Below are 17648 nucleotides of genomic sequence, written 5' to 3'. Positions count from 1 at the left end.
AACATATACAGACAAAAACTCTTTATTTTTCCTAGGCCAGAGCATCAAGGGAAAAAAATAGAAGCAAAATCTTTGACATGGTAATACATAATGCTCTGTTTAAAATAATATGACAGTACAAAGAACATCTTAGTGTAACTTCAAAATATATGTATATATATATATTTTTTTTTAAACAAGAGCGCTTCCTATGTTACTTTAAACCACTCTCTGAATAACAGCGTATGGAAATAGCTTGCCAAAATGTTCTAGGATATTTAGATTTTTCCTAAATATACAAAACGGCTTAGTGCAAGTTACAACAACATCTATATTATTAAAAGAAATCCTCCCCTTACAAAGAATACACTGCAAAAACACTAACATAACAACTATAAGCAGGTACCATACATGCTTTGTGTTTCTCCTGGCCTCTATTGCACCAATAAAAGCAGAGGTCAGTTAATAAGTAACTCCAAAGATGCGATCTAAGCTTCAAGCTTGGTCATCGAGGGCCTAGTGCTAGAGGTAAAGCGCAAATGGCGGATGCTTCTGAAGAATGGGAGAGACTTTGGCGTGGCTCTCAAAGGATCAGTGATAACAGGCGTGTCCCATAAAGATAAAGGGTGCGAACTGAGAGATGTTCCTCCCTCCAGTGGGATATCTAGAAACAATACAGTGCCTAATAAAAGGAGAGCTCACCAAAACTGAAGGTTTTGTCATTTACTCACCCTTATGTATGATTTACTTTCAGTAGAGAACTAAATAAGGTATTCGGAATCGGAAGTATTATATACATTTCGCATTTCCATCGGACAACAGAATAAGGAAAAACTGATGGTACTTGACTGTTCTTTCTCAGTGAAAGTCTAGCATACACTAAGAAGCGCAACCTAAATCTATTTTTTTAAACCGCTCGGCTAACCTAGATAGATGCTTTTTCCTGCAGTGGACCAGGACGGTCACACTTTAACGGAAGCTTGTGCAAATATGCACCAGACGAGTAATGTTCCAAATACAGCCTTATAATCCAGACCACCTTAATCTGTAATCTTATCGTGGACCATCAACCTCTCCCCTTCCCTTGATTCATCCGTCAAAACAACAACAGATGGTACTCTTTCTATTGTCACCGCACTCTCTCATTCACAGCCGTACCCGCCCTTTAAATCACTGGGGAAGCTAGAAACACTGTTGAAACTGAAGCAAAGGTGCACTTGAACTTATAAATCAAAAACGGAACATTCCCACCGAACGGGGGCCCTCCAATACAAATATGCTGGGATTTCCTAACACCCCCAATTTGAAACTACAAGCATAAAAAAATACATCAATCCAGACGCTGAGGTGTCAGACCACTTGGGTTCTCAAAATTTGGCTAAGAGTATAAATGAATGTATTTTGTAATTCTCTGTATAAACAACAATGTCAGACAAAAGCGCGTCAAGAGTTCTTTTAAAGATAACTAAGCAAGTATAAGCAGCTTAATTTAAGATTCTACTGCACTAGAACGTAACTACTTGCTTAAGATGGTCCTTTAATAACCTGTTCCTATGTTAACATCTTCATTATACTACCGCAGCATTAATCGGTTCTTTACAGAGGACCTTTGTTCTGTACGACAGGCGAGCGAGTTAAAACTCATCATCGGAGCTAAGCAGCAGTGTTTTCTCATTGTCCCGGGCGCTCACGCAGCTGTGATTGCGGGATATGGGTGGTGCGGTGACCCCCTGCTCCAGGGTGGACTGCTGGGTGTACTGTTGGTAAGCTGGGGAGAAATTGTGGATGGCATCCTGGACCATGTCTCCAGGGTTCATGGTCTCCTTTAAGCTGCTGGAGATGCTCTTCATGGGGGCACAGCGACCTTGAGAAGAACGGAGAACTTAATTAGAGGTGGATGATGACATGAGAGATTGACTTGTCAATTTTGGGTGAACTATCCCTTTAAGAGTCCACTGTCCCTACAGTTTCAGTTACAGAGGAGATGCGGTTTAAGATCAGGAACTGCAGCCTACCGTACTGTCCATATGTTGGAACAGGGCCTTAAAAGGGCAGCATGAAAAGAAGAGACAAAGAAAAGATGGAAAAGGGCAGAAGGGTGGATGTAGTGCATTTGATGACCAAATAAAATGAAGAGAAAGTAAGATGTGGAAAGATTAGCAATAAAATGCAATGAAAGAATAGATAAGAACAAATGGATTGAAGAATAAATGATTGACAGAAGAAAAGCAGAAGAAAAGAGAAAGTCAGCCATGACTTCTGAGCAATTATTATTGTGACAAAATGTTAAGAGAGAACGACTGTTCTTGAAATCTCAATAAAACATGCCTTAATTAGGAAATACAGATACATTTTCAACTCATCCAATGTTACTAAGAAAACAAAATTAAGCCGCAAAACAAATGATCATGTGACACTGAAGTAATGGCTGCTGAAAATTCTTTTTTCATTTAAAATACATTTAAACAGAAGAGGGTTATTTGTAATTGTAAAGAATATTTCATAATATTACTGTTAAAAAAAAAAAAAAAAAAAAGAAATAAAATAAATGCAGCCAACTTTCCAAAACATTTTTTAAAATTCTTACCATCCCCAAACTTTTAACTGTAGTGTATTTAATGAAAAAAAGAACAAAAGGTGTAAAGCTCACCAAGGGAATCCAGTCTTTTGTCCATGTAGACCTTGTAGGTAAACGCATGTCGCAGGGCCAAGGCGGCAAAGAACATCTCGATGCAAATGATGAAGTTCTGGTATCCAGCTGCAACGGTTCCCTCGCCGACAGAAACCTCAGGAGAGCTGATCTGGGGAATCGCACCGCATTTCTCCAAGATGGCCAGCAGCATGCCTGGAAGACCAGTGAGATCACAGTTTACCAGCAGCTTTAAATAGGTAAAAGTTCAATATGAATGTGCATTCCCAATTCCAATCCATTTCACAGAACATTCAACAAGAAGAAAACTAGGACTTGGTTTTATCCATAAAGAAGCCAAAAACAATTATTGGGCAACGTAAATGCCTACTGAAAAAAAAAACCCAGCAGGTTTTGATGAAAATAATATTAAGACTTTTTTTAGTTTTTAGAATAATGTAGACTGATAAAATGTCCACTATAAGATTCATATGACCATTTATTGTAAATGGGGTCCACTTTGATTGCATGTTGAATTTAGTATTTCTATAGCTGTAGATTTCAATGTACCTTGCCAGAAGGAGAGGAAGATGACAGATTTGACCATGAAGAACTTGAGCATGGGCCTGTAGGGGCTGAGGAGGTCCCGGGTGGAGAAGTAGAACAAGAAAAGGGCGTAGAGAGACAGACTGACGGAGATATTGTAGATGATGGTCACATACAGGTAACCACTAGCGACACTGTGGGATCAGAAACAAAATTCTAAAATAAAAATTTCAGTTTTGACATTTGGAATCTTGAGTATTATGGAAAACAGATCAGACATCAAACGAGAAGCACATACTTGAAGTCCCCATCACGGTATTTCCCAAAGGCCTGCAGGATGACTGTAACCATAGCCATCAGGGGTTTTACCACACAGAACTGCAAAGTGGCCTGTAAAATTAATTAATGAACAAATTACTCAAAAAAAATCTTGAAAAAAAAGATAAATAGGAACCAGGATTCCGGAAAGTGTTCAATGAGCAAACCTGTTTGCAAAATCGAAGGAAGCCAATGGAGTAGGTCTTGCCCCAAAGACAACATGTTCCATATATACAGCTGGACCTGCAGCAGAACAAAAACAAGATTGGTTTCACATCAATATCTTAAGCTATTACTTAACTTAGGGTGTGTTTGCACTTGTAATCCAGTTATCTTGGTTCTTTTGGCCCGAACCAAAAAAGAAAATGGTGTATTTATTCTCGCTTCACTTTGCGTTCACACTATCTTTTTTAAAACCAAACCTAAAGATACAAGACAACAGGCTTGCAAACTGATTGGTCAACTTAAATGATTTATATTAAAGGGGGAGTGAAATGCTCGTTTTCACTCAATATCCTGTTAATCTTGAGTACCTATAGAGTACTACTGCATCCATCATAACTCCAAAAAGTCTTTATTTTTATTATATTTATAAGAGAAAGATAGTCTGTACCGATTTTTCCCGGAAAAACACGAGCGCCTAGAGGCGTGACATGTGGGCGGAGCTAAAGAATCACGAGCGCCAATAGGCTTTCGCGTTGAGAGCATGTGGAAGCTGTGACACAGATCCAGAGGCTGAAATTTAACAAGAGCAGCATCAGCAAAGGCGTCTCTATGTGGTATGTACTGAAACTGTATATATTTGCTTAGCGGTTTTGGAAAATGACTAAGTTCCACTTTATGTAGTCTTTTTTTTTTTTTTTTTTTTAGCTGTACATGTGGAAAGTGCAGTTTGATGACAACATCGCATGTTGTTTACTTGATGTGCTTACGTGCCGATAGCTAAGTTAACAACACAGAGATATTTGAAGCAGTTTTACTCACCGCCTGCGGTTCCAACACATGATCGTGACCCTTTTTCGTTGGGACTGCATTATCTTTAAGAAATAAACGATGTGCAAATCCGTCGTCAAACTGGCCTTGTTTGTAAAACAAGCATCTTCGAAATGCAGGGGAACAAACAAAAACACTTGCACAACTCCATTGATGCTCTGTAAAAATAAACTCCATCCACTGGTCCCTTAATGCTGTTTCTCTTTTGGTAATCTGTGCAGGGTTGTCTTGCCCTGGCAACCAAAAACACACGTCTTTTGTGACATTTCGCGACGCTCTCGCTCTGATCAGTGAATGCCTCTGCTCTCAGTGCTCTGCTATACAGGAGCGCGCGCTCTTCCAGCAGACGTGCCCTTAGGACCCATATAAGGAAATTCCACTCCATCTAACGTCACACAGAGCCATACTCGAAAAAAACTTTCCGAAACTTGCGACAAACCGGAAGAAGTATTTTTGGAACAAAAATACTCCTTCAAACGTACAACTTAATTTTTGAAACTTTGTCCATGTTTAGCATGGGAATCCAACTCTTTAACAGTATAAAAAACTCAGTATGCATGAAATAGCATTTCACCCCCCCTTTAACAAACTGCTGTGTTCTGGGCTAAGTGCGCCTGTGTACATACAGTGTTTTTTTTATTTAGCTTACAACTAACCAAACCTGCAAAGTGTAAACACACACTTAACAAACACCTGGAGTCTCATTAAACATCAATAAGAGCACTGATTTGAAACATGCTTTAAAAAGTTCTCACACAAAAGTATAAGTGGAAGTGGAATATGACACTCACTCAATAGGTTTTCCTCTGATCTCAGCCATGATAGCGCTCTCTCCTCCAAGGTATTCATAACATAGGCTCAAGAAGTTATAGATCACAAATGCTGCAAAAAAAAAAAGATGGATTGAATTAGCACTGAAATTATATCTTTATTTTACATCAGAGATTGCTTGCTAGTCTTCTCAGAAAACACATTTGGTAGTAAACCTCAATAGTTGAGTCTCATACTGTGGCACTGGCAGTCAAACACAGCAGACCTTTCGGACTAAATCCCATCAACAGTGTTTCGCCGAACACCAACAAAAGACTTTTGCTAAACAATGCAGTGGTGCCTGGCAAAACATCCCTCGTGATGGTCTGGCCATGCCACAAATAAAGAATTACAGTACCAGAATCTTTCATCCTTTGAGCACACCATGTGCTTTTCTACATCAAAGATTATAGGACACTTACAAAAATCACATCGATTTTCAGCAGTCTTGTTATTTTTACCATTCATTTTCTCCATTAGAGCCTTCTTCAGTTAAAGAGTTCCAAGGCTAATCACAAAATAGCAAACTTTGATTTGAAGTAATAAAGTTCACTACCATCTTAAGGTTTGGGAACTGTAAGGTTTAAATGCTTTTGAAATAATTATCCTATGTTTTATCAAGGTTGAATTTATTTATTTATTAGTATTTATTTTTTTAAAGGTTTTTAATGGACTTTTTATTCATTTTTTTGGACAAGACTATATAGACCAAACAGGGAAGTATTGTGTAGAGAGAGGGGATACGTTGTTTACGCTTTGATCTGAAGGTAAACAACGTATCCGCGTGCTGACACAGAACAGCATGCGTTGTTTACGTTCAGATCAAAGCACACGCATACGTCGTAATACTCTCAAAAATGGCGCCAGGCTGATGCAGAGGAGACGAATTGTTGAATAAAGTCCTTATGTTTGTTTTCTTTGCGCACAAAAAGTATTCTCGTAGTTTCGTAAAATTACGGTTGTACCACTGATGTCCTTCCTACGTTTCCGGACCTTGATTGTGTTAGGGATCCTTGCGGTCTATGGAGGGTCAGAGAGCTCTCAGAATTAATCAAAAATATCTTAATTTGTGTTCTGAAAATAAACGAAGGTCTTACAGATTTTGAACGACATGAGGGGGAGTAATTGATGACAGAATATTCATTTTTGGGCGAACTATCCCTTTAAAGGAGCTGCTTTCTATTTGAATAGAGTTTAAAATTTATGTTTTTACTGTGTATGTTTATTTTAAATAGAATTATATTACAACATTAAAAATTGGGTCAAAAACTCTGTCAATTTTGATCAGATTTTGATCGGTCTGAATAAAAGTACACATTTCCTTTAAAAAAAGGTCAGACTTTATACTAAGTGGCCTTAACTACTGTATACTTCCATCAATGTACTTCTTGTGTTTACATCGTATTGCAAAACACTATTACTGATACTGAGGTGGGATATGGGTACGGTTAGGGACAGGTTTGGTGGTAAGTTTTAGGGTGGTTTAAGATGTAAGGGATGTCTCAACAGTCTAATTACAAATGTAATTACAGAAATATATAAGCACAATGTAAAAACACACATGTACACAATAATTGCATACAATCAAATTATTAATTTAAATGTAAGTACATAGTAGTTAAGGCCACTTAATATAAAGTGGGACTAAAGAGAAGAACTTAGCCAGCTACTACTAGCTATATTTTTAATGTATAATCATTATTTTATTTTGTTTTCATAATCAGGTGTGGATCAATTTCACAAAAGTACTTTCTTACGTTATAATCTTAAATCTGTATCTTTATGTAGAAAATGGGATTTAGGGAATAGGATTTTTCCTTCCAGAACTGTTGCACTCTATTAAATCACGCAATACAGTATTAAAATTGGGTTACGAGACTACAGTAGATAATAAAAAAAAAACTGTGCCAATATTCACAGCATCCCCAGCGGGTATTCATTTGTCCTTTTCCTTTGCTCTGTGGAGCAGTGTATGTGTGACAGTGGAGGATGGAGCTCAGCTTTATATATAGCACCTGCATTGGCAGCTAGGAGGAATAATATTCAGTTTAAAATGTAGTTAAATTTTTTTTTTCAGCTAAATGTTTTTAGTTTTAGTCAACAATAACCACCCTGTGCTGTACTAGTCTGGTGTCAAACGAGCACCTGGTTTATTAATTTCTCCATTTGCATCTGCTCCACGGATGTGCGAGAAACACAGTTACTACGCAACAATCGCTTCTTGGAAATCCCAGCTGACTACGGATCCAGAGAGCCTCTCAGGCCACACAGGTGTCGTGTTTAAAGCTCCATGTGCAAAAACAGCTAAAAAGAGCAAGAAAGAAAAAGCTAACCCTCATAGCAATCCCTGACTGTGTCGAAGTACACATAGTACTGGTCGTTGGTAAAGAAGAGAAGGCTGAGCCAGGAGTCAAAGGCGTAGATGGGTACGATGAAAAGGATGCGCACTATGTGCCTCTGCTCCTTGGGAGAGCTGTAGTAACGCAAATGCATGTAGATCTGCAAAAAAAATCAAATGTAGACACATTGAAATACACCGACTGAGTTTCGATTCCGAGGCCCAGTTTGTTAAGGTGTTGTTTACCTGGTGGCAGGTGAGTAGAAGTGCTGTCCACACAAAGAAGCCTGACACTGCCTGGGCTGTGCTTGTCATGAGGAAAATAGGCTGCTCTGGAGTGAGCAAGGGAGCTTCTGGTAACCAGGAGATGTTGGGCCCCGTAGGAGCCATTTTGGCTAGTGAACCAGGAGCCATCCCCACAACTTCCTCCCCAAATTGTTTAGACAATGGCACGTCACGTCTCACAAGCTGTGGCAATAGAGATTTAATGTTACAATCAGTGGGAATCAAACATGCCGAAGAAGGGTGTTTAAACTAGAAAAGTGATACTGGAATGATATTTAGTTTAAAAATGCCAAGGAAATGAATCAGAGGACAGGAAAGAGGAGTGAAAAACAATATGACGTGTTAGTCACCATGAATCATTTCACAGTGATGTGGTGCAAGATAATGTGGGCGAGCAGAGAAATGAAAGTAAAATCAGCCAGAAATTATAGAAGCAATATAACGGAAGTAGAATCAGATGTTTTCTGGATATGGTGACGTAGCCTACATCCGAGTGGAATGGGTTAATCGAAACGAAAAAAACTAACTGGTTCTAATCATCATTTGTTGGTTGGATGGAGACAAAGAAATCAGAATGCATCACTAGAGAGAAGTCTGTGGTTTCAATGGAAGACTGAATTATAATATTTGGATTAAAATTTACAAGGTTAACTTTTTTTATGAAACATAAGAATGGATGAATCGTTCACCGTGATGTCAATAATATGCATTATAGAATATGGTTAATTTTTATTTCATGCTTTAATGAAATGGCATGAAGATGTTTATCTGCCAGTTTCCTGTAATGATTTCCGCTGTATGAAGACTAGTTGCACATCTGTTTCAGAATAACGTCTGACATGCTTGAAAATTAAAAAGTGTGGCGGTATTCAGCTAACGTCATGATTTTTTTTTTTTTTTAGTCTGATACTTTATTGTTTAGTAGTATTTACTCACTCTAATGTTGTTCAAATTTATATGACGTTCTTTACATTTGTGTTTTCTGCGACATAAAAGTAGCTGTTATGACATTCATTGTATTGAAGGAAAGATTAAAACATAAAAAAATTCAACACTGACTGGTGAGAGAGAAAAAAATAATTCACGTTTGAATCAACAGGAGGATACAATTAAATTATTCAGTTTAAATTATTGGGCAAACTGTACATCATATGTTGAATGCATGCGGAGTTTACTTTACTACCTTATTTTGCAGAGCATCGTAAATGTAGTTCAGTTCCATAACGTTAAATGAAGTTAGTCCTAAAATTATTAAGGAAAAGTATGTACAAACTAGAAAAACGGGCAACTTACCAATGACATAAACGCAGATTTAAAACCATTCGCCGTGCACAAAGGAAAACAAATGAAAAGTAGTTCGGCCTTAATTCCTCACAGCCATTGCTGCTCGTCATCCATGTTTATATCCCAGCGCCGCTGATCTCTACTGGAAAATCTGCGCTCCGTCCGTCTTTATTTGATCTCATGTACTAATTCACCACGTCTTTTTTAGACCGTTTACAGTGTATTCGCCACTGATTTTACCTACAATCTTAGTTGGATTGCCGTTCTAGGGCAATTCCTTCCATCCCAACTCCCCTTAAATTCAATACAATCTCTTGCGGATTAGAGCAACGGGGATAAAAGTTGAAAGCGATTTTGAAGTCTGCTACAACAAGACGCGGCATTTTCTTTTCTTTTTTCTAAAATGGACTGTAGCTTTAGAAACTTCAAAATAAAAGTCATTTCCCAGCGAGGTAATTTGCAGTAAATAATGCATTTTTAAAAATTACGTAATACTGTTTATTATGGACCAATGTATTTACAAATATAAATTTGACATGGTGTATATCCAGCTAAAAGTGTGATGGAGTGATTTAATTTGGATATTGAATTCTCCGGTGAATTTTTGTTCAGTGGAAAAGTAGTCTATTGTCCAGCTGTTTTGTGATTGTGGGTGGATGTTGAACATTTCAGTAGAAGGAAAACACATAGTTTATTATCTTCAAGTTAAATCATTTAGATGCATGTACAGGTATATTTATTATTCCAATGACAGTAATAATAATATATTATACTTTACTTGTACAACTTTTTATTATTTTTGTAAAATTTCACATACATAAGAGGAAATGGTCAGGATCCAAGGTAAATTTAATTCATTTTCTTCATGAAACAAAGGACTACTGCACCAGGTTGGAGAACACTGTTAATAAAAAAAAAAAAAGCAAAGAAGACTTTTAATATTTTTCACAAATAAACAGTTTTTGAATAATCAATTTTTATACAATCTGGCATGTTTTTATATACTTTTTTGTATACTGTTGTACATTTTGTTCTGGTCAATAAATGGAAAGAAAATAAATAATTATGTAATGCACAACATTGTTTGCTAGAATTTTACAGATAAAAATTAAAATAAATACTTTCTTTTGCTTAATAAATAGTACTTAATCATTTAATCCAAATGTATTCCCAAATGAATGAGCTCATGTACATTATGCCTTGAATAAAACATGCATATGTATGTTTTCGTTTTACTTTAACTTTGATTCATACTTTGATTTAGTGCATTAACACTGAGATATAGTTTTATAATGTGAATCAATTCAGTTACTTCTTCAGAATGTGTCTGTTTCCCCACTTTTCACACATTTACATACATACAAAGTGTTACATACCACTTTTCTTTAATATTTACATGTATTTTGTTTACATGTTGTTTTACAAGACAATCAATGCAGTTTTAATAATCCATTAATAAAAGAGGTAAACCTCAATTAAGCAGCTCTCGTTACTTTTTACACAAGCTTTTTTAAAGAAGTGAAATAAGTTCACAAGGTTCCATAGCTTATGTGTGTTTATTTATAAATGAGGTTTTCATGGCTAATGTCAATGCAGGAGTCTTCATATCAAATTACACCACATTGTTCAGCTGTATAATTGTAAGAGTGGAATTCAGGCTTTTAATAATGTTTAAATTGGTCTTTAGGTTAGTTCACCACAGCCCATATTTAAATCAATATCTTCAACAATTCAACTGTCATCTGTTCAATGTACAATCCTGAGACACCCATTCAGTGATGTCTACAGTTCAGACACCAGTTTGACAGGAAACAACATTCTTGGAAATTTGTAACTTTTGCGTATTTAATAATTAACATGGAAAAGATGGTTCCACGAAACCTCATACGTCAGTAAGGTGTCAACATACAACACTTTTTTCTGCAAGCGATACATTTGTTACACTCTGTCAATATTCAATTTGATAACTTTACAGTCCATCAGGCGAGTCCTTTATTCCCGGCATTTCAGACAAAACAGAGAACAACCAGAGCCTTCATCGGGACGCAGGTCAAAATTCTCTTTTCCACTTCCACTGTTTGAGTCTTGTAATCCTTGTAAAACTATATCTATCCACTGTCCACATGCGTTTGTATCATCGATGTCTCATTCCAACAGCAACAACCTGCAGTGCGTGAGGACGGGGGAGCACTTTGTCCATTACAAAAATGAGGTTCCTTTCTTTCTTCTTCTTGCTTCTGTCGCACATAGAAAGATGAATATAAATGCTTTAGGGGAGCTGTCTGTTGTATCCTGCAAAGTCAAGCAAGTGTAAACACATTATTTAAAATAACTGTTTTCTGTATTAATATATTTTCAAATGTAATTTATTCCCGGCAAAGCTTCATTTTCAGTAACCATTACTCTAGTCTTCAGTGTCACATGATCCTTCAGAAATGGTTATAACGCTGATCTAATGCTCCAGAAACATTCCATAGATTTTGTGTAAACTGTTTCTTTTTTATTCTTTGAATAACAAGTTCCAGTTCAGAACGGAATTTAAAACAAATCTTTTGTAACATTATAAATGTCTTTACTGTCACATTTGATCAATTTAATGCATCCTTACTGAATGTTTAATGAATTATTCATTCATAAATATCAGTTTTTAGGGGGTTATATCACTTTCTATATCACAACCTCAACTAACCATCCCTAACCTAACCATCATATAAAAGGTCTCATTGATATTAGACATATGGAACTTAGCAAACAATGTGAGGATCTGCAGGTGTCCTTTCTCTGATGTCGTTAAAGCAATAAGAATAATTAATAATAAGAAGCAGTGGTTTACAGTGAATCTATAACAGCTAAGGCATGTTGTTAGGCGCCTCGTGTCATGCCTAACAATGCCACTTAGCTGTTTTAGATTCACTGTAAACCACAGCTTCTTGTGGCTTATTGCTTTTATGAAATGATTATTCCATATACGTAGTAAGGTTTCACAGAATAAAACAGAGCAAATAAAAGTGTAATTATATAAATAAAAATAGTATTCTTCCACCGAACAATGTAGTTCCTTAGAAACTGTTTTGGTTGCAGTAAAGTGGTTGCCGAGCGACACACAGAAGTAAACAAAGGTGTATGTTTGAAGTGTAATTTACAACAGCTTCGAACGCGGCTCAACCAATCAGAATCAATGACCAGAAATACCCGTTTTATAATTCCTGTTTTGTGCCCCAAGTTTCTGCATGTTGGTTGTATCATCACTTTGATCTGGTGGACAATTTTTTTTATTTTTATATAATTATCAATTCGTTTCACTACTTTTTTCTGTAACACTTTCTTTGAAGCCTGTGTTTATAATACATTATGAGGGTATTCTTAAAGCATTCAAATGAATGCATATTGCATTATAAAAAACCTTATAATATGTTGTATCATCTCATGAATATTCATAAAAACAGTTTTAATATATTATAATATTTACTTATTTTTGGTTTTAGCTTTTAAGAGTATGATGATTTATAACACAATGAACATGTTGCATCCACTTTTACAACAGATTATATTTCTCAGAGTTATAATGTATTTATAAGTCTCATATCTTGCCATTTTTCTGATGCTACTTTACTTAAAGTGGTCAAAGACCAAAGTAGTAGTAGTAATAATAATAATAATAATAATAATTACAACAACATTTTTCTTTCTCAAACAGCCATAAGATCAGATGAATGTGTAATATGACACATTTGCTTTGAACTATTTTTATTGTAATATCAGTTTGACTATTTTGATGGTACCCTATAGACAGCTGTTGATAAGGAACTCTGCTACTACATATCAGCTAGCGGTCATTAGAGTATTAGTCTGCTCCTGTAATTATATGATACTTTATTTTGATGGTCAACCAACAGAAAAAGGGACTATAAGTGTTTTTGAAAGTGTAAACTTATTCTACTATGATATATCCTAGCATTCTTGAGCATACTAATACTTTAATGAGAGTTAGTTGGCATGTAGTTGCAATGTTGCTTATGGTTGATTGATTAGGGGGAACATCAAAATCAAATTTAATCATATAAAACATTGCATTTTTTTCTGCTTGAGAATTAAACTCAAATCAATTAATCAACATTAGCTCCAGATGTTATATGATATTCATTGTGTGTTATAAATAATCATACTCTTAAACTTATAAAATCAAATACGTAAGTTGATATAACATGTTATAGTTTTTTTAAGTAATGCATTATGTATTCATTATAATGCCTTAAGAATACACTTATAATGTATTATAAATACGGGCTTCCTAGAAATCTTTCTATATGCCAATATGCCAAACAATTTTAACCTTCATCTCCCACCAAAAATATCAAATTTTCATGCAGAAATGTAAAAAAAAACATTCTCATCATAGAAGAGGTGTATTTTGTATGAAAAATCATTACGTATAAGAATTACAGTTCAATGCATTTTTGAATAAATGAAAAAATCCAGACCAACCTCCTAAAGACAGTAAATGACAGACCTTGCAGAGCTCATTTCCCCGAGTGTTCGAATGGAACGCTGACCTGTGTGAGAGAGACAGAGACAGGTCAGAACAAAAGCAAATATCAGGAAATTAAGCAAAGAGCCAGTGCGTGAACGGAAACCTGTGGGGGGGTGATGCGAATCTGATCGTGACGGAGAGGGAGGTCAGGGGAGGCGTTGGCAGGAGCGCCACGGTGCAGCCTTAAACACACTCTCCTTTCCCGCTCAGCTCCTCGGCCTGCTCTTGGAGATGCGTTCCCTGGGAGACAAAACAACTGGTACATTTAAAGTACTGATTTTAACCAACAGCACAGAAGGTCAGGTGGATGCGCTTTCATAATGAAGAGAAACCACATACTTCATCTTCAGACTCACCAGACTGTGGCACACGGGAGGCAGGGGTTGAGCTGGCGGGGTCTGGGCCGTTGCGGACCCTGTTAGGAGCTGGGAGGTTGGGGCCAGAGGGCAAAGCACGAGCCGCAGAACCCGGCGGTCCGCCTCCGGTCCTCTCATCCCTCTCCTCTCCCTCTCCCCTCTGCTCCTTCTCTTTATCTTCAGCTGTCCTGCTGGAGCCCTGACGCAGTCAGAAAAACCCACAAGGTGAGCACTATAATGCACTTTTGAACCGCACCGCAAACAAATCCTGCAAAATGTTTAAAGAACATACAAATTTCAGCATGTTCCAGTCAAACACATAGTCGTATGAAAATCCCTGTCTGTGGAAAAGATTCCTGAACAGCTGTCTCAGGTACGAGTAGTCGGGTTTGTCATCAAACCGGAGAGAGCGGCAGAAGTTCATGTAGGTCGAAAATTCAGCTAGAGGTGTATTAACAAAAAGAGACCAGAGTTCAATGAGAAACTGAATTTAATATGATTTTCCAGCTGTTTAAATCGCATCTACGTACATGGATAGCCCTTGCAAAGAACCTCAATGGGGGTTGACATCTTTTTCTCACTGATTCGCTCATACTTTTGTCTTTTAGTGGCGGCTTTGAGGCCTTGCCAGGGCAGAGAACCCAAGTTAAAGTACATGAGCACATAGCCAAGGGACTCCAGATCATCCCGTCGAGATTGCTCTGTGGAAACAAAAGGAAATATACTGTAGAATAACCCAAAATAAAGAGTCCATAAAGAGAATGCATTTCAGGGGCCCTCTGGTGCCCTTACCAATGCCCAAATGAGTGTTAATGGAGGCATAGCGGGCAGTGCCAGTCAAGTTCTTGTTCTCACGATACGGGATGTGCTGATGTGTGCGGGCGTCACGATACTTTTTGGCCAAGCCGAAGTCTATGATGTAGACCAGGTTTCCCTTCTTGCCAAGCCCCATCAGGAAATTATCAGGTTTAATGTCTCTGTGAATGAAGTTCTTGGAGTGAATGTACTCGATTCTGCTGATCTGAAAAAAAAAAATATCAACATGAAACACATTGAAAACAATTGTCCCTATGTATAAAATGTATGTTTTTTAATTGATTGCATTTTTTCTGGGCTAAAATATTGTTTTGGCATTACAGTTTAAGATGTTTTATGTGGTTTTTCACCTGAACATTCCCTAACGCTACAAAAATTAAGCCAAAGCTTAAATTCTGCAGCGAGGCATTCAAATAATCAACTAGATTTTACATCAAAATTGTGCATATAAATGTCATTATTTATTTTAATATGGTAAAAACTTGCTTTTATGACCCTAGAGCATTAAAGGTAGCTTCCATAGCACTTCTATTCATTCGCTATGGTATTCTAAGCGGTTTTAAGCATATTGCTATCCAGATGCTAGGTTGTTCTGAGACTTTATGATATTCCAATCCCTAGATATGGCTCTTTCATAATAAATTTATAAGATTTTTGCCCTTTTTCTCCACCTAGTCTTGACACACACAAAAGTGACAGAATGCTTCCTTCAAAAAGTCACTTCTATAGTAAAACAGTGCAGCGCGAGGGCTTGTGCAAATAACTATCCCTAAGTATGAGTGATGATATCATTATTTTCTTTATATATTTTAAATGCAATTACCATCTGGTCTGCCAGGAGCAGGACTGTTTTAAGTGTGAATTTCCTTGAGCAGAAGTTGAACAGATCTTCCAAGCTTGGACCCAGGAGCTCCATCACCATGACATTGTAGTCCCCTTCAGCACCACACCATTTGATCGAGGGAATACCCACTAAGGTTGAAAGGAGATTGAAGAGCCATGTCTAGAAAGCCATTCGCAGCATCAAAAATGAAAACGGAAGGAAATCAGTTCTCACCTCCACCTTGCATCATCTTATAGAACTTGCTCTCAATATGTAACTGTGGATGTTTAGTCTTCACGCTCTCCAGTTTAATGGCTACCTCCTCTCCTGACGTGATGTTTGCACCTGGAAGATTTTATTTTTACATCATCAGGACACCACACTTTCATGAAATCTACATCAGTAGCCAATTCATATAAATCATATACATTTTACCCAAGTAAATGTCACCAAAGGAGCCACTTCCAATCTTTCGCCCAAGGCGGTATTTACTCCCAACACGTAACTCCATGATTCCTTCCTTAAAAGCAGCCTAGGAGTCATACAGAATGGTAGCATGATATAGATCAAAAACATTAGTCTCAGACAATTAAAGATCTGCATTTCAGCACACAGCAGATGTAAACAGGATGCTCACTTAAGAATTCCTCACCAGCTCATATTTAATTCACATTTCTGACAAAAAAAAAAAAGCCGCAAATGCAGTCATGCATCTAACATCTGACATCTGAGTCATGTGATCCGAACACAGCTGCCGTTCAGTCCCTACGAACTTGCAACGAAAGGGTTAATATTTAATCTCTGATTATCAATGTGTAAACTGTAAGCGTTCGAATGAGAAATCTATTGAAAATGACCCATTTACGTGAGTGTTTTATGGCGTTTGCATAATTGAACGCACAAGACGTATCTGTCTTCAGCGATTTTCAGCCAATTTTGTAGCAGCCGCACCCAAGAGCATGTTGATCCCGAGATTTCACAAACTGTTCGTACTGCTGACATTAACATTTATGCAGGACAGCTGAACGAATCCTGAAGACTCGTGTCCTGATATGACCTTAAAGCAGGAACATCTTTCTTACCTAACGTGAGGGTGGTGGAAAAGTGAGGCTGGTCGACAGGCTTGCGCTCGTAAGACAGGACCCTGGACAGCGAAGAGTGCAAGCGTAATTTTAAACGTCTCATCACAAATGTAATTCCAACCACTGCTTTCCTCCTCAGATTTTTAAATCCTTGATTTCATATCTCAGCACATGGATTGACCTACTTGCATTAGCGGGCTAGCGAGCCTCCCTTGTTTGTATCCCAGCGCACTTCTCACAGAAATGATGTCATTCACACACTAGCGGAAGGACCCGGATCACTTCAAGGGGCCGCGCGTGCTTGACGTGCGTACGCAGCTCTTCTTCCATCCACAAACTACGACGCTCTTTTTTTATTATGAGCGAAAAATAAAAAGAAAAGAAAAAACTTTTTGACATGGTAAAGATGTACGGTTTAAAAATATAAAATATACAAATATACAATTATTGCTAATTAAGAAACTGATGTGGAAAACATTAGTCTGGTACCTTATGTTATATTCGAACTTTAGTATTTCAAATTATATATATATATATATATAATTTGAAATACTAAAGTATTTTCAATCACTTTGACCTGCAAGGCATTTTGCTGGTGCGAACAAAATTTTATGAAAACAATTTATCAAAGGCATCAATAAAGTATTAGTGAAAGTTTGTTAATATACTTTTGAGTGATTCTGAGAATGGAACACTGATGGATCATTATGAAATTTAAATTGGCTCTAAACATTTATGTTAAAAATTATTCAAAACTCTTATCTTATTAAATTATTCTTTAAAATCCCCAATAAGCGCTGTCTGTAAGTGCTTAGAAGCTTCTGTCACCTCTCTACTAGTCTTGGCCCATTCCTTGCC

The 17648-nt window shown here is 37.1% G+C and overlaps 2 protein-coding genes across 5 annotated transcripts; both read right to left on the bottom strand.

Moving 5' to 3' along the window:
* Nucleotides 1-6: 6 nt before the first annotated feature.
* LOC113111732 (transmembrane protein 184B-like) lies at nucleotides 7-9570 on the bottom strand. Of its 2 annotated transcripts, XM_026276775.1 has the most exons (10): nucleotides 9192-9570; nucleotides 7860-8081; nucleotides 7609-7774; nucleotides 5257-5347; nucleotides 3640-3715; nucleotides 3453-3544; nucleotides 3179-3348; nucleotides 2630-2824; nucleotides 1995-2021; nucleotides 7-1843 (listed from the first exon to the last, which is right to left on the bottom strand). In XM_026276775.1, exons 1-10 carry the CDS (start codon nucleotides 9198-9200, stop codon nucleotides 1614-1616), a joined length of 1278 nt encoding a protein of 425 aa, XP_026132560.1. In that variant the 5' UTR covers nucleotides 9201-9570; the 3' UTR covers nucleotides 7-1613. The 2 variants fall into 2 exon arrangements, with proteins under 2 accessions (XP_026132560.1, XP_026132561.1); XM_026276776.1 differs by lacking the exon at nucleotides 1995-2021 and having other exon boundaries at nucleotides 9192-9567.
* Nucleotides 9571-10013: 443 nt separating this feature from the next.
* Nucleotides 10014-17115, bottom strand: csnk1e (casein kinase 1, epsilon). Of its 3 annotated transcripts, XM_026276773.1 has the most exons (12): nucleotides 16976-17115; nucleotides 16791-16852; nucleotides 16144-16240; nucleotides 15943-16053; nucleotides 15709-15857; nucleotides 14862-15090; nucleotides 14600-14770; nucleotides 14362-14510; nucleotides 14070-14268; nucleotides 13817-13953; nucleotides 13668-13735; nucleotides 11281-11474 (listed from the first exon to the last, which is right to left on the bottom strand). In XM_026276773.1, the coding sequence occupies exons 3-11, from the start codon at nucleotides 16217-16219 to the stop codon at nucleotides 13703-13705; spliced, it is 1254 nt and encodes a 417-aa protein (XP_026132558.1). In that variant the 5' UTR covers nucleotides 16220-16240; nucleotides 16791-16852; nucleotides 16976-17115; the 3' UTR covers nucleotides 11281-11474; nucleotides 13668-13702. The 3 variants fall into 3 exon arrangements, with proteins under 3 accessions (XP_026132559.1, XP_026132558.1, XP_026132557.1); XM_026276774.1 differs by having other exon boundaries at nucleotides 10014-11419; nucleotides 16791-17067; XM_026276772.1 differs by having other exon boundaries at nucleotides 16791-17066.
* Nucleotides 17116-17648: the final 533 nt, after the last annotated feature.

This window comes from Carassius auratus, chromosome 12 (genome assembly GCF_003368295.1).
Source record: "Carassius auratus strain Wakin chromosome 12, ASM336829v1, whole genome shotgun sequence".
NCBI classification, from domain to species: Eukaryota; Metazoa; Chordata; class Actinopteri; order Cypriniformes; family Cyprinidae; genus Carassius; species Carassius auratus.
This window is presented reverse-complemented; position numbering and strand designations above follow the sequence as displayed.